Here is a 14,400-nt window from a genome sequence, read left to right as displayed (position 1 = left end):
GTTTGGTGTGCACATCACAAGGCCATAAAAGTCATTCAATAAGTCATCAAAAGACATTCTTGAAATTTCATTGTTATTTCCATATGATTACAATTTTTTGTTAAAAAAGCACTATTAATGTAGAAGTAAATAGAAGGGAAGAACCTTAACACCAACATTAGTACCTTGATATTAGTTATATTTTGACGAAAATACCATTTTAGTCCCTACATTTTGGGTCATAGTCAATTTGGTCCCTATATTTTGATAGCAGTCAATTTGGTCCCTGTTATTTTTAACTTGCAACCAATTTGGTCCCTACCGTTAAATTGTTAACGGAAAATGTCTATATATCAAATGGTTTGCATTGTTGGTGCACACGTGGCTACAATAATAGTTTAAAATCAAATAATTAAATATTAAAAAAGCCACCTTAGCATTTTTATAAGAATGAATAGGCCATGTCAAATAATAAAAAACTGAAAAAATTAATTGGAAACAAATCAAATAAAATGAATTATAAAAGAATCAATTTATTTTCTTTTCTTTTTGTATTCATTCACTTTCTTAGCTACCAAACACTATACCCAGCAAGCAATATAGTAATCTGAAAACTTTGAAGCTTTATCGGTGCTTCGGTCTACTTATCGGAGCAAATAGTTTGAAAACTTTGAAGCTTTATCTGTGCTTCGGTGATTAGGATAAGCTAAAGGAATGAACACCGTGCTTGAAAATTGTTCAGATCTGAAAGTTCAAACAACTGTTATTGTGATTGGAGGAATGGGTTTGTTGTTGCATCGGTACTTGTGATTCATCATGACTCCTATTTGTTGAAGAAGAGAAAATATGAGTAGTCAATATTGTAACAATGAGATTTGTATAATATTAAACCTAAGTTGAGCTTTATAACACTAATATGATAATAACACGGATGCTTCTTGTTGGATCTGTGTATAGTTTTGATAACTGTGTGAATGTGTGATTTGTGCCTTGTTTCTTGCTTGCTGGGTATCATGTTTGGAAGTTAAGAAAGTGCAAGAGTACAAAAGAAAAAAAATATTGAAGTTTTTTTAAAAATCCATTTTCTTTGATTTTTTTTTTTTTTCATTCAAATAATTTTTTCAGAATATGTTATCCAATGTGGCCTTTTTTCTTTCATTAAAATGTTTAGGTGGCTTTTTTAATGTTTAGTTATTTGATTTTATATTATTATTATAGCCACGTGCACGCCAACATTGCAAATCGTTTGCCATATAGACATTTTCCGTTAGTAATTTAATGTTAGGGACCAAATTGGTTGCAAGTTAAAAATAACAGGGACCAAATTGATTACTACCAAAATGTAAGGACCAAATTGACTATGACCCAAAAATGTAAGGACCAAAATGGTGTTTTCGCCTTATATTTTTACTGCATAAAACCATTTCTAATTAACAAGAACATAGCTGGCTGCTTAATGCTTGAGGGTTGTTGCTGGGTACAGAATACATGGTAATTAAAGGTAGTTATTTGAAAACATAAAAAAAAGAATATTTAAATGAAGTGGTAAAATAATAGAACCTTTGATGTTGGGTGTATTATAAAGTGAGGTGTTAAAATAAATAAAGTAACTTTTTGAAATGTTAAATGCTAAATTTTTTACAATCTTTAATGAGAATGCTCTAAACAATTATGCATATTGAGTTCGTAGAATTTAGTGCACTCTTTAAAAAATGTGTACTTTAAATGTACAAAAAATTATAGATTATTTTAAAAAATGTATACAATAAATGTACTCAATTATGTACATTATTTAAAATTATATATGTTGAATAAAGGCATACGATAGAGTAGAGTGGAAATGCTTGGAAAATATTATGGGGAGGATGGGTGTTCACCATAAAATGATTGAGGTGATTATGAAGTGTATATCTACTGTCACATATTATATCCGTATTAATGGGCAAACCCGAGGCAGAATTGTTCCCTCCAGGGGCCTTTGCCAAAGGGACCCACTATTACCTTATTCATTTCTCTTCTGTGCAGAAGGTCTGTCCTCTCTCTTTCATCGTGCAACAAAACAATAAGCCATCCATGGAATTGTAGCGTGCCAAAGAGCCCCAAGAATCTCCCATCTCTTCTTTGCTGATGATAGTTTGGTGTTTTGCTGAGCAACTCTAGAAGAGTGCAATAACCTCCAACGCATATTCACTCTATATGAGGTTGCCTCGAGTTAGCAGCTTAATAAGGCCAAGACCGCTCTATTCTTTAGCAAGAATACCCCACGTGCACTTCAGGAGGAGATCAAAAATAGATTTGCAACATGAAAAATATTTGGGTCTCCTGTCCTTGGTGGGTAGATCCAAAAAGAATACTTTCAATGACCTTAAGGATAAGCTTGGGAAGAAGCTTTCAGGATGGAAAGAAAAGCTATTGTCGAATGCAGGAAAGGAAATTCTAATAAAATCAGTAGCTCAAGCTATACCCTCATATACCATGAGTTGTTTTAAGTTACCAGATTCACTATGTGGTGAGCTAGCTGGAATGGTCCAGAAATTTTGGTGGGGGCAAAATAATGGTGTGGACAAGATGGCTTAGCTTAGCTGGGAGAAGATGTGCACACCGAAGGAATGTGGTGGGATGGGCTTCAGGGATCTGAAAGCATTCAACTTGGCCTTGCTAGCCAAGCAGGGATGGCGGCTCCAAACTTGCACCAAATCTCTGTTCCACTGTGTTTTCCAAGTAAAATATTTTCCTCATGGAGATTTCCTTTCTGCATCTTTGGGAGCTAAGCCGTCTTATGCTTGGAGAAGCATATTCTCTGCACAGCAAATTGTCAAAAAAGGTAGTCTTTGGAGGATAGGAAATGGGGCAAAGGTGCGAGTCTAGGGTGACAGATGGCTTCCTATATCCTCTACCTACCAAGTAATCACACCGTGTCTAGAAGTTGGCTCTGATGTGCTAGTGACCACCCTTATTGACCACCAGAAAGGAGAGTGAATCTAGAGGCTCTTCAGCGCATTCTCTTGCCTTTGGATGTAGAGTCTATTCTATCCATTGGTCTGAGTCCAACTCTACTTGAAGACCGTTTTATATGGGCTCTTACCTCTTCCATAAAATTTTCAGTGAAGTCAACTTATAAGGTTGCTTTGCAAGAAAAGAGTGAGCAATCATCTCAGAAAGCTTTAATGCTACGTGTATGAAAGAATTCTGGAAATTCATTCGGTGCTTGCGGGTCCCAAACAAAATCCAGAATTTCATGTAGCGGGCATGCAAAAATATCTTGCCCACGAAAGCTAACATGTACCGTCGTCAAGTAACTCAGGACAGCAGATGCAAGGTGTGTGGAAATGCAGAGGAAACAACAGGACATGTGCTTTGGCAGTGTCATCATGCTAAGGAGGTGTGGAATGAGGTGGGTCTTGCAAAAGATCACGTCATGGATAGTTGCCCTGAATTCTTAGATCTGCTGTGGTATGGTTGTAATTTTAAAAAGTGGTCGGAGGAGGATATCGGGTTGATGGTCATGACGGCGTGGGGTATTTGGACAAACTGGAATGAGGTCCGGCATGGAAGGAGTAGAAAGCCAGCCACTATTCGTGCTCGGTGGACAAAAAATTACTTGGAGCAGTATTTAACAGCCAACCATGAAGTTCAACCTTACCGTGAATCTGTGGAAGCAGTGTGGCAACTCCCTAAACCACCCTGGTACAAGGCGAACATGGACAGTGCGACTTTTGAACAACAGAAGGAGGTTGGTATCGAAGTTGTTATCCGGGATCACCATGGTGTAGTTGTGGCGGCGTTGAGTAAGAAGTCGACAGCTCCACTGGGTGCTCTCGAGATGGAAGCTAAGGCCATGGAAGAAGCAGTTGAGTTTGCTTGGAATATGGGAATCAGGGATTGTGTGTTTGAGAGTGATGCACAAATAGTAATGAATGCCATGCTTCACCTCACTGAACTACCTTCGTCCATTGCAAATATCATAGCTGGTGTCGTGTCCCATCTTCACAGGTTTCGGTCTGTCCAGTTCAGTCATGTACCGTGCACTGGAAACAAAGTAGCCCACACGTTGGCACAGTATGCCAGAGGTGTGTCGTCCTTGCATGCATGGGTAGAAGAAACACCAAGTTGTATTGAAAACCTGGTGACCCAAGATGTAACGTTTTTGTCATGTTCTGAATAAAGTTGTCTTATTTCATATCAAAAAAAAGAAAAAAAGTGTTGAATAAATAAAATTTATATACAATATTTCCAAATTGGGTACGTTGAATGTACAAAATTATGTGTATTATTTGAAATATGTGTAAGTTGAATGAACAAAAATATGTACAATCTTTAAGAAGTGTGTACTTTTTTTTCCCTTTCTAAAACTAAAAAAAAATGTGTATGTTGAATGCACACAATTGTGTGCATTTTTTATTTATTTATAAAATGGTGTATGTTAAATGTACATAATTGTGTAAATTCTTAAAAAAATTGTACATTAAATTTACACAATTGTGTACATTCTTTTAAAAAATTTATATTGAATGTATACAATTGTGTACATTATTTGAAAATTTTGTATGTTGAATGTACATTCTTTAAAAATGTGAACGTTGAATCGACATAGTTATATATGCTGAGTGTACATGACTGTGTGCAACTGTACATTATTTGAAAAGTGTGTCTCGTAAATGTACAAAATTATCTATATTATTCAAAAATCGAGTATGAATTATATACATTCTTCAAAATTTTGTACATTGAATCTACAAAATTGCATATATTATTTGAAAAGTATGTATATTGAATGTATAGAATTGTGTACATTTTTTGAAAAATGTGTATGTTGAATGTACACAACTATGTGCATTATTTGAAAATTGTATATTTTAAATATACAAAATTGTGGAAGTTTATTGAAAATTGTGTATGATGAACAAACATAATTGTATACATTATTTGAAAAATTGTGCACGTTGAATATACATAAATAAATACATTATTTGAAAATGTTATGTTGAATATACACAATTTTGTATATTATTTGAATATTATGTATGTTGAATGTATAAAATTGTGTACATTATTTGAAATTTTGTGTATGTTAAATTTACAAAAATATGTACATTATTAAAAAAAAATTGGTTGTTGATTACACATTATTTGAAAAATGTGTATGTTGAATATACTAAGATATATATATTATTTAAAAAATATATACATTGAACGTATACAATTGTGTAAATTATTTTTAAATTTGTGTATGTTAAATGTACATAACTGTGTACATGATTTGAAAATTATGTCAATTGAATATGTAAAATTGAGTACAATTATGTGACATTTAATGTACAAAATTATGTACATTGTTTAAATAACGTGTACATTGAATGCACACCATTTTTAACATAGCGCTTGGCATCATTAAGAGTGCATTTGGGATTTGATGAAAATAAAGCTTATTTAGAGTTTTTTTTTTTTTTTTGGAGGAACAAGCTTATTTAGAGTTTTTAACTTATTTTTTTTTCTATTATTCATGGATTTCATTGTACTTTTTTTATACTATTTATGAGTCACATTGTACTGTTCAACTAGTTTTTAACTTTTTTTCTACAGTACTTTCAAAAAAAAAAAATCAATTTTAGTTAAATAAACCGTTTCTAAATAGACTATAAATATTTGTTATATATTAATTTATGAGCTTTTTTTTTGATAGGAAATTTGTGTAGTTATACCTTTTTTTTTTTTTTTGGTTGAAAGGGAAATATATTAAAACATTAGCTAGCCAAAAAAGACAAAGTATTGGCTGAAAGCCTTAAAGAGTACAGACCAGCAGCATCCGAATAAAGTAGTACATAAAAACTATCATTAGGGGGAAGCTCTAAAACAACAAGATCATCTAAGAGATAACATCCACCCTTAGCAAGTGAATCCGCACAGCGGTTGGCCTCTCGAAAAGCATGATTAACTCTGACTTGTTGGAACTGGTTTAGGAGGAATTTGCAATCATTCAACAAGGAAGAGTATGGGCTGTTAGATGGTTTCCTAGACAAAACAAGATCAACAACAACTTTTGCATCAAGTTCTACAAGAAGTTGGGTGATTCCAAGTTGAAAGGCTAAAATAAGACCGTCCCTTAGGGCCCAAAATTCAGCAGTGATGTTAGTTGCCACTCCAATATTCCTCATATAGCCCTTGACCCAATTCCCTTGACAATCACGGATCAAACCTCCCCCTCCAGCCTTCCTTGGATTTCCTAAGGACGCCCTGTCAGAGTTCAACTTGAACCAGCCTTGTGGTGGTTTATGCCAACATACTGGAATGACCTTATGATGCTTGAGTTTCTGCCCTTTCCCAATACAGAAGAAAAATTCTCTAGCTTGATTGATACATGAGGAAGAAAGCCTCGGATCACTAGAAACATTCTCAAAAGCAACTTGGTTTCGATGTTTCCATAAAGACCAAAGAGCAAAAGGAAATAAACACCTCCACGGAATACCATTAGCTGACATGGAATCTTTAGCTAGGCAATTAGTTTTCAACCACTCCGAGAGGTCAAGTTGTAGAAAATTCCCCACAGCCTGAGGAGTTCCAATCTTCCTCCAAAAATCCCTTGCAAAGGGGCAATCCCTTAAGAGGTGTAGAATAGATTCTTCATGGGTCTAACAGATGGGACAAGCCACATTGCACTGAATAACTCTTGCAGCAATGACTTTTCTGACAGGGATGCTATTATAAGATCAAGGCAAATGAAATGAATAATTTTTGGGAGGGAGTCAAGTTGCCAAACCTAGCTACCCATGAAGGCCTGGTCATCAGTATCCACAGAACCAGCCAAAGCATAGGCCGAAGCCATGCTAAAATCACCATCTTTAGAAAATTTCCACATCAAAGTGTCCTCCTTTTCCCCAAAGAGTTGTATGGGAGTGGCTTTAATTTTATCCATAATTGTACAAGGTAAGTCAAAGGAAATTTGTTCCTAATCCCATTGCCCGTCATGGAGAACTTCAGCAATAGATAGGCTAGTATATTGTAGACTGAGAGGGCCAGCAATTTGTTCCCTTATGGAGCACCCTTTCACCCATTTACTTTCCCAAAAATTAAGAAGAGAATGGCTGCCCACACTCCAGTACACCCCTTTCTCAAAAATTGGGAATCGAACCTTGATAGCTTTCCAAGTAGTTGAACATGGGAGGCTATTCGGATTTTTGGCTTCCATTCTATGCCGAGAGCAATATTTATTTAGAAGAACTTTCGCCCAAAGCGAATCCTTTTCCTGATAAAGCCTCCAGTTAAGCTTAGCAAGCATGGCAATGTTCTTTGCTCTTGCAGCTTGTATACCCAATCCTCCTTCTTCTTTGGACTTGATGATTTTACTCCAGCCAATAAGATGCAGTCTTTTTTTTTTCCTCAGTAGACCCCCAAAGAAAGTCTCTGTTGATTTTGTCAATCTTATTACACAAGTGTGTAGGAAGAGCAGCGCCTTGCATCACATAGTCAAGTATGGTATGGCCGTTATAACCGAATTTACCAAAACAGTTCTGCCAGCAAAGGAGAGGAGCTTGGATTTCGACCCAGCCAATTTGGAGATGATCCTATCGACAACAAAGTTATATTGATTCCTACCCGTCCCTTTGTGTTTTAAAGGAAAGCCTAAATATTTCCCCAGTTGGGAAGTTGCTTGAATGCCCAAGGTCTCACATATGTTATCTTTGGTTGGCTCAGGGACATTGGGCGAGAAATAAACACGTGATTTCTCCAAACTGACCGTTTCCCCAAATTCCATACCAAACTTCTACAAAACTTCCCTACTAGCCTTTGCTCCCTCAATATTTGCTTTGGCAAAAAGCATGAGGTCGTCAGTGAAAAATAAGTGAGAAATCCCAACATTGTCTTTTGAGGCTTTTATTGGCACCCATCTCTTATCCATGCACTCCCTGTTGATAAGGTATCCCAAATATTCCATGCACAAAATGAAGATGTAGGGAGAGAGCGGGCCCCCTTGGTGGATACCCCTAGTGGGTTTAAAGGAATCCAACTTACCACCATTAAAAAGTATGGAGATGCTCGTTGAGGAAATGCAACTCATTATCAAGTCTATGAGCATACGAGGCAGGTGGAAAGCATTGAGGACGTGGTGAATAAAGGACCACTCAAGCCGATCATAGGCTTTAGCTAGATCAACTTTGACTGCCATGAACCCCACTTTCCCTTTCTTAATGTCAAGAGAGTGCAAAAGTTCTTGGGCTATCACAACATTGTCCAATCCTCGTTTGCCTGGTACAAAAGCAGCTTGATTTGGAGATATCAGCTTGTCAAGATGAGGTCTGAGGCGGTCCACCACAATTTTTGATACAATCTTATAGATTGTATTGCATAAACTAATAGGCCTGTAGTGGTTGAGGCTTTCAGGAGTTGGGCATTTAGGAATGAGGGAAATCAAAGTTTCATTGAGGTATTCAGGAACAATCCTTGATTCAAAAATATTTGCCACTTCTCTGCAATCTGCAGTCTTCACATCAGCCCAAAAGTAGTCATACTACACACTCGTTGACAATATCCACAAAATAAATGAAAGAAAAAAAAAAAAAAAATGTGCAAGTGTGCAACCCTAGGCATGAGTGGCCCCATAGGATGGCATTATGAGGGCACGGTTCAGGCTGGGCCTTTCACCTAATCCGATAATCACCATTCACCTCCACTTGTGTGACGCAAAAACCCGTGGGCCAGAACCACTCCGTGAGCGCTAACAGTAAAGACCAATAAAACTGAAAAAGGAAAAAAAACCTTTATTTTACTCACATTGACCAAACTACCCACCTGTCTGATCTCAAATAGCCAATAGATGCCCGATGCTTGGAGCATATTCCAAGGCCGAGGGCGTATCGGTAATTTCACACCCATACTGAGATCCACAAATATTTTTGTTCCCAGTAATAACTCTAGAAAAACCACATAAATATCTCAAAACCTCACCGAAACCAGAAGTACAAAACTCCAAAACCCACTCACTCTGCGACTGTGAAATTTTCGATCAACGCGAAAAAAAATGGCCAGGAAGTTCTTCGTCGGTGGAAACTGGAAATGCGTGAGTCTCCGATCCAAAATCTTTTGTTTTCATGTTTTTATTTAGTCGCTTACTATTCGATTCCTACTCTGTTTGGTTGCCGAGAAAATTAAGTTAAGATAGTAAGGGAAGTTGAAGGTTTATTTTTATGTTTAGTTAATTAGAGAGAAAAAAAAAGTTGCGATTGTCTTTTCTCAGAAACTAAATGGAATATTTTGGATCTGTTATTCATGGCCGATCGTTTTTCTTAATCGCCATTAGTGAATCAGTTTTACTTATTTTTGGATCATCTCAGATTGATATATATATATATATATATAAATCTGTGCTAATAATGTCATTTTAAACTAAAACGTTTAAATTGGCTGGAGAGAGTGTTATTTATCTATGATTCTTTGTTAGAAATGCACACACACAGAGTTTTGGATTGTATGAACGAATAACTTGATTTTAATTGGTTTAAATTGAATGTGAATGTGAATACAGAATGGAACCACTGAGGAGGTGAAGAAGATAGTGTCTACACTTAATGAAGGCCAAGTGCCTCCCCCAGATGTTGTGGGTAAGTGAATGCATGGTAACTGTTATGTTGTATTGCTGTTGAAGAGCTTATATTCCTGATATTACTGTGCTTCTTTTCATGCAGTTTTAATTTTAGGAAGACCCAAAATTACATTAGTAAAAGTAATAAAAAAACGAGTAACAGAAAATATGACTTTAGATAGAATAAAATGAAGGAAAAGAATTCATGTGTCCGACCCTAACTAAATTAAGGCTTGTTGTTGTTGTTGTTTTAGAGTTTGTCGGATGCTTGAGAACATTAGGTGAAATGAAATTTGGAAATGAGTAATGCTATGGATACTAACAATTTTACTATATAAGCCTTACAATTTGATGTGTCACCAATCACGAAAAATTCATTCAGACATTTGTATATTATGTTGTTGAAGTGGCACCAATCACCTTCAATTTGTAAGCCTTTTGTAGTAATATTGGTAGTAGTTTTTAGCATTTTCCTTTGAGTATTGTTAGGCCCCTTAACCCCACATGGTATTTAATAGAGAAACAGGTTGTAATACAAGTTTCCGCTTCCCCATAGTTGTTTTTGGTAATATGTGACCTTTTCTCAAGGTTTTGTAGGCTATATGCAGGATTTAAAATAATTTTTGCACACTTTGGCTTAGAATTATCATGGGTTATTTGCACTTTCTCCCTAACTATGGTGCAATTGCAGTGTCCCCCTAAAGTTCAAAATTGAGCAACGTCCCCCCCCCCCCCCCCCCCAAAAAAAAAAACACAACTATGGTTCAATCCCATAGCATGCATGAATCACTTTACCATCCAAAAATAAAGAAAGAAAAAGAAACAGCTAATGTGGTGAGATTTCAAAATTATGTTAGTTTAAAACAAACTGCCACCTTTTGATTTTAGAAATCAATCCAGCTATTGTGTTTCAGATTTTCAAATAATATTAATATTTTGATGGGAGAAATAATTTCTACATTCTTACTTTATAATGGAAAGTAACTACATTTGGTCCATTGATTTGATGCTTTGAAAACATGTTCTTGCAGAGGTTGTGGTAAGCCCTCCATTCGTGTTTCTTCCGTTGGTAAAAAATTTGTTGAGGCCTGATTTCCATGTTGCGGCACAAAATTGTTGGGTCAAAAAAGGAGGTGCTTTTACAGGGGAGGTTAGGTATGTTGTGATCTAGTCCCATCTCGTTGCAGTCCTTGAATTGCATTTTGAAATGTTTCAACCTTGTTATGCAATTTGGGGGGTTGCATTCTTTAATTTAATATATTTCTTTTCTATTTTGATAAGCATTCAATAATTATGTAACTACTTAGGGGAAGAATTCTTATGTAAATTAATATAAATAATTTACGTTTTGTGTAATTTATTTAATGGTATTGAATATTTCATTGTTGGTAAATATGTAAAGATTTATTATCACAATGCAGTGCAGAGATGCTTGTCAATTTGGGCATTCCTTGGGTTATTCTTGGTCATTCTGAGAGAAGACAAATCTTAAACGAGACTAATGAGGTAAGCTGTTTTTTAATGACCAATAACTTCTTAAGTTTTGGTCATTGCATTTGATTTATCATTGATTACTGCTTCATGAGTGCTTCGTTTTCTTATTATTTATTAAGGTTCCTATTAAGTAATAATTCCTGTTCTCCATGCTTTCTATTCCAGTTTGTTGGAGAGAAGGTTGCATATGCTCTTTCAAAAGGTTTGAAGGTGATTGCTTGTGTTGGAGAGACTCTTGAGCAGCGAGAATCTGGAACTACTGTGGAAGTTGTTGCTGCACAAACCAAAGCAATTGCAGGCACATAGTTCACTATTCCCTGTGTTTTTCTATTTATGACATTTTGTTGGGTTCAAAGTTTACTTTATTACTCTGAGTCAGGAATTTATTTATTTATGAAGCTCAATGACTCACAAGTACATATATTATAGTAATATTTTATCTTTGTCCCTCTTTTTTTGTTCTTGTCTTTTTGATTGATTAATGCGCCTTATTTTCTTTTTTAAACATCGGGCTGCAGAAATGATAAATACAATAATTGAAAAACAGTATTTTCTTTTGGCAACTATAAGGGAATCTGCTTTTTCAGGGGAGACTATAAGAGGAGGAAAAAAACGTTTTTCAAAACGATAACCAATTTTTTTTTCTCCCTTAGCCTGATTCCATGTTTTCCTTGCATGGGCTTTATTGTTAAATGCTTGTGATGAATAATGATTGGATAATCATGCTGCTTTTTTACTTCAATTCTCGCACTTGATTGCTAGCTAATTCTAGTTTATTGACTGAGTAGTGTTCAATGTTCATTGAAAACTGTGTTGTACTTAAAACCATGTGCAAAGTGTTAACCATATTTAGTATGCTTAGATGTTCACATTGATTTTTATCTTTAAATGATGGTCTCCGGTGTGATTTCTCTTGCAGAACGAGTTTCAAATTGGGCTGATGTTGTTCTGGCCTATGAGCCTGTGTGGGCTATTGGTACTGGAAAGGTTGCAACTCCAGCCCAGGCTCAGGAAGTAAGGCTTCATCTCTTGTTTAAGGCATTCATCTTTTGTTTTCATTAAATTAAATCTTTCGTCACTTATCTTCACATTTAGCTTTGAGGTGTTCCTATGGTATTGTAATAGTGAAGTTGACGTTTTTTGCTAGAAGAATGTTTAGGTGCCTGATCTACATTTGAAAAAAATACAAAATTTTTTTTCTTAAGTGAAATATCCAGCTATATCCCGTTTTTTCAACTCTTCCTTTCAAGCCTTGTAGACAGAGTTGTTTATGTATGCTGGAGCAGTTTTTGCACATGCATAGGAAGCAATAGGATTGAACCTTGAAGATACCAATGTCAATGGATATTCTTTGGTTTGGGTTAGAATGACTAATTGGATTTATGAGAGAGGGGGCCAATGATCTCTAGCTCCAATGGTACCTCCTCCCTCAAAACACTGCTGGGTGTGTGCTTAAACTTACCAATTAAAGAAAGAGATTTATGTTTGTGTGTTATGTGTGCGTGAGAGAGAGAGATTGCATCTGAAACATGTATGTGTGGAGGTCGCTTTTATAAACTTTGACAATCCAATGAAATGTTGATCCAGAATACCGTAATTATTAGCCAGTTGCATGGTTATATAATGCCCTCAGATGCTTAATGATTAATCCTTTATAACTGTCAAATGTAAACAACTCCCATGGTGTCTCCCATGTATATATAACACTTCTTTGTCATTTGACAATTTTATTCTTTAGTAGTACTGTAGGACAGATCTTGTTGCATCAAGTTGCCTTAATTTCTTAACATTTAGTTTTCTGACACAAGGATTCTAAATATGTGCAGGTACATTTTGAATTAAGGAAATGGTTTCATGCGAACATCAGTCCTGAAGTTGCTGCTACAATCCGAATTATTTATGGAGGTCTCTTCATTTGTTCTGTCCCTCATCCTACTGTTGTCTTTATCCTTATAGCATTCAGTTTATATCAATTTTGAAGATAAGTCAATCATATTGACTTATGAATTGTGTGACTAGTCAATAAACTCTAACTCAACTGGTACCTCCTCTCCTTATAAGTTCTAGGGGGAGGATGAGGTCGTGGGTTCAAGACCCATTGTGTGCAGGTCTAACCACCAATAAATAAAAAGAAAAAAAGAAAAAAAAAAGGTTTGAGTTTAGCTTTTGCCAAGACAGGCTCATCTTGCTCAAATTTTGAGCCTTGGTAGGACTGGTTTTTGCTGCATTTTCCAATCTATCAACTTTGATCAACACCTGAAGGAGCACCCTCCAATTCCTTTTTCTTTTTGGTTTCCCATTGATAAAGAGAAAATGATTTATTTTCTTTTGACACTTTGGCTTTGTTAAAAATCTGACCTGTGTTGTATTGAAGTATCATTCTTTATTGTTTTCCTCTTGACCATATAAAAAAAAGAGGAGAATTCTATATTCCATCGATATGATTTATTAGAAACCATAGATGCCTTTAATCCTTTGGTATCTTTATAGACCAATTGCCACCAATTTAGTCTGACAATATTGTTATAGAGAGGTCTTATCATTTTTGAATAATGGGGTGGCAATGAATAGTGGATTACATGGTTGTGTTAACAAGTAATTCTTGTGGCAATAATTTTAGTTGTGACTGAGGCCAAGATTGAAATGGCCTCATGAATCTGCACCTTTACCAACACTACCATGGAGTTCAGATTTTCTATTTTTTATTGTTTCCGGTTTTGTCATTGTTCTTCTTGTTGGCTTGAACATGCGAGTTTTTACTTAGTTGGATTCCTGTTTTGTTGAAGGATTGGTGGTTGTAAGTATAAATGGAATAGTATATTTAAAGGAGTTTTAACATTTATTCTTTCCAGTTTTTGCTTTGTTGTTTCATTACCTTAATTGCATATACCTGTTTCAGGTTCTGTGAATGGTGCAAACTCCAAGGAATTGGCAGTTCAGCCTGATGTTGATGGCTTTTTGGTTGGGGGAGCTTCGTTAAAGGTAATGACTTTGTTGCTTGCTTGATATATTTAATCTTTCAAAAGTCTCTTCTTCTCATGCCCTAATTTTTTATTACCCACTGTGCTATCTTCAGCCGGAGTTCATTGACATTATCAAGTCTGCTGAGGTTAAGAAAAGTGCCTAAGCTATTTACCGGGTGTGAGTAGGTGTGAACTTGGAGCTTTCATATGGGGATCTATAGAATCCATGGGATACAATTTTACTTCTTGAGATAATAAGTTTCGTTTTGCATTCAGATCAGCATCCCTGACTGGAACTGGATTTTATGTATTAATAAGTACTACTGAGTACTACTTTTTTTGCCTTTCAAATCCTGTTTATTATATCCAGTAGCTTCGTTCCCTACA

The 14,400-nt window shown here is 35.7% G+C and overlaps 2 protein-coding genes across 2 annotated transcripts; both read left to right on the top strand.

The window, feature by feature from the left end:
• Window positions 1-3,259: 3,259 nt before the first annotated feature.
• Window positions 3,260-4,144, top strand: LOC115957159. Its single transcript, XM_031075379.1, has one exon. It carries the CDS (start codon window positions 3,260-3,262, stop codon window positions 4,142-4,144), a length of 885 nt encoding a protein of 294 aa, XP_030931239.1.
• A 4,743-nt stretch (window positions 4,145-8,887) lies between these two features.
• On the top strand, window positions 8,888-14,400 carry LOC115955876 (triosephosphate isomerase, cytosolic). Its single transcript, XM_031074267.1, has 9 exons — window positions 8,888-9,034; window positions 9,500-9,575; window positions 10,588-10,711; window positions 10,978-11,062; window positions 11,216-11,348; window positions 11,970-12,064; window positions 12,877-12,955; window positions 13,950-14,032; window positions 14,127-14,400. The coding sequence occupies exons 1-9, from the start codon at window positions 8,996-8,998 to the stop codon at window positions 14,175-14,177; spliced, it is 765 nt and encodes a 254-aa protein (XP_030930127.1). The 5' UTR covers window positions 8,888-8,995; the 3' UTR covers window positions 14,178-14,400.

The sequence above is a fragment of the Quercus lobata genome, chromosome 8, assembly GCF_001633185.2.
Source record: "Quercus lobata isolate SW786 chromosome 8, ValleyOak3.0 Primary Assembly, whole genome shotgun sequence".
Classification (NCBI taxonomy): Eukaryota; Viridiplantae; Streptophyta; class Magnoliopsida; order Fagales; family Fagaceae; genus Quercus; species Quercus lobata.
The sequence above is the reverse complement of the archived record's forward strand: the minus strand, read 5'-3'. Positions and strand labels throughout refer to the sequence as shown.

Bases quoted from the DNA above. Each gene is read 5' to 3' on its own strand.
- LOC115957159 (XM_031075379.1), top strand. From the start codon at position 3,260: ATGTACCGTCGTCAAGTAACTCAGGACAGCAGATGCAAGGTGTGTGGA.
- LOC115955876 (XM_031074267.1), top strand. From the start codon at position 8,996: ATGGCCAGGAAGTTCTTCGTCGGTGGAAACTGGAAATGC. The intron at 12,065-12,876 runs GTAAGGCTTCAT...AAATATGTGCAG, and splicing joins CTCCAGCCCAGGCTCAGGAA to GTACATTTTGAATTAAGGAA. The intron at 12,956-13,949 runs GTCTCTTCATTT...TACCTGTTTCAG, and splicing joins AATCCGAATTATTTATGGAG to GTTCTGTGAATGGTGCAAAC.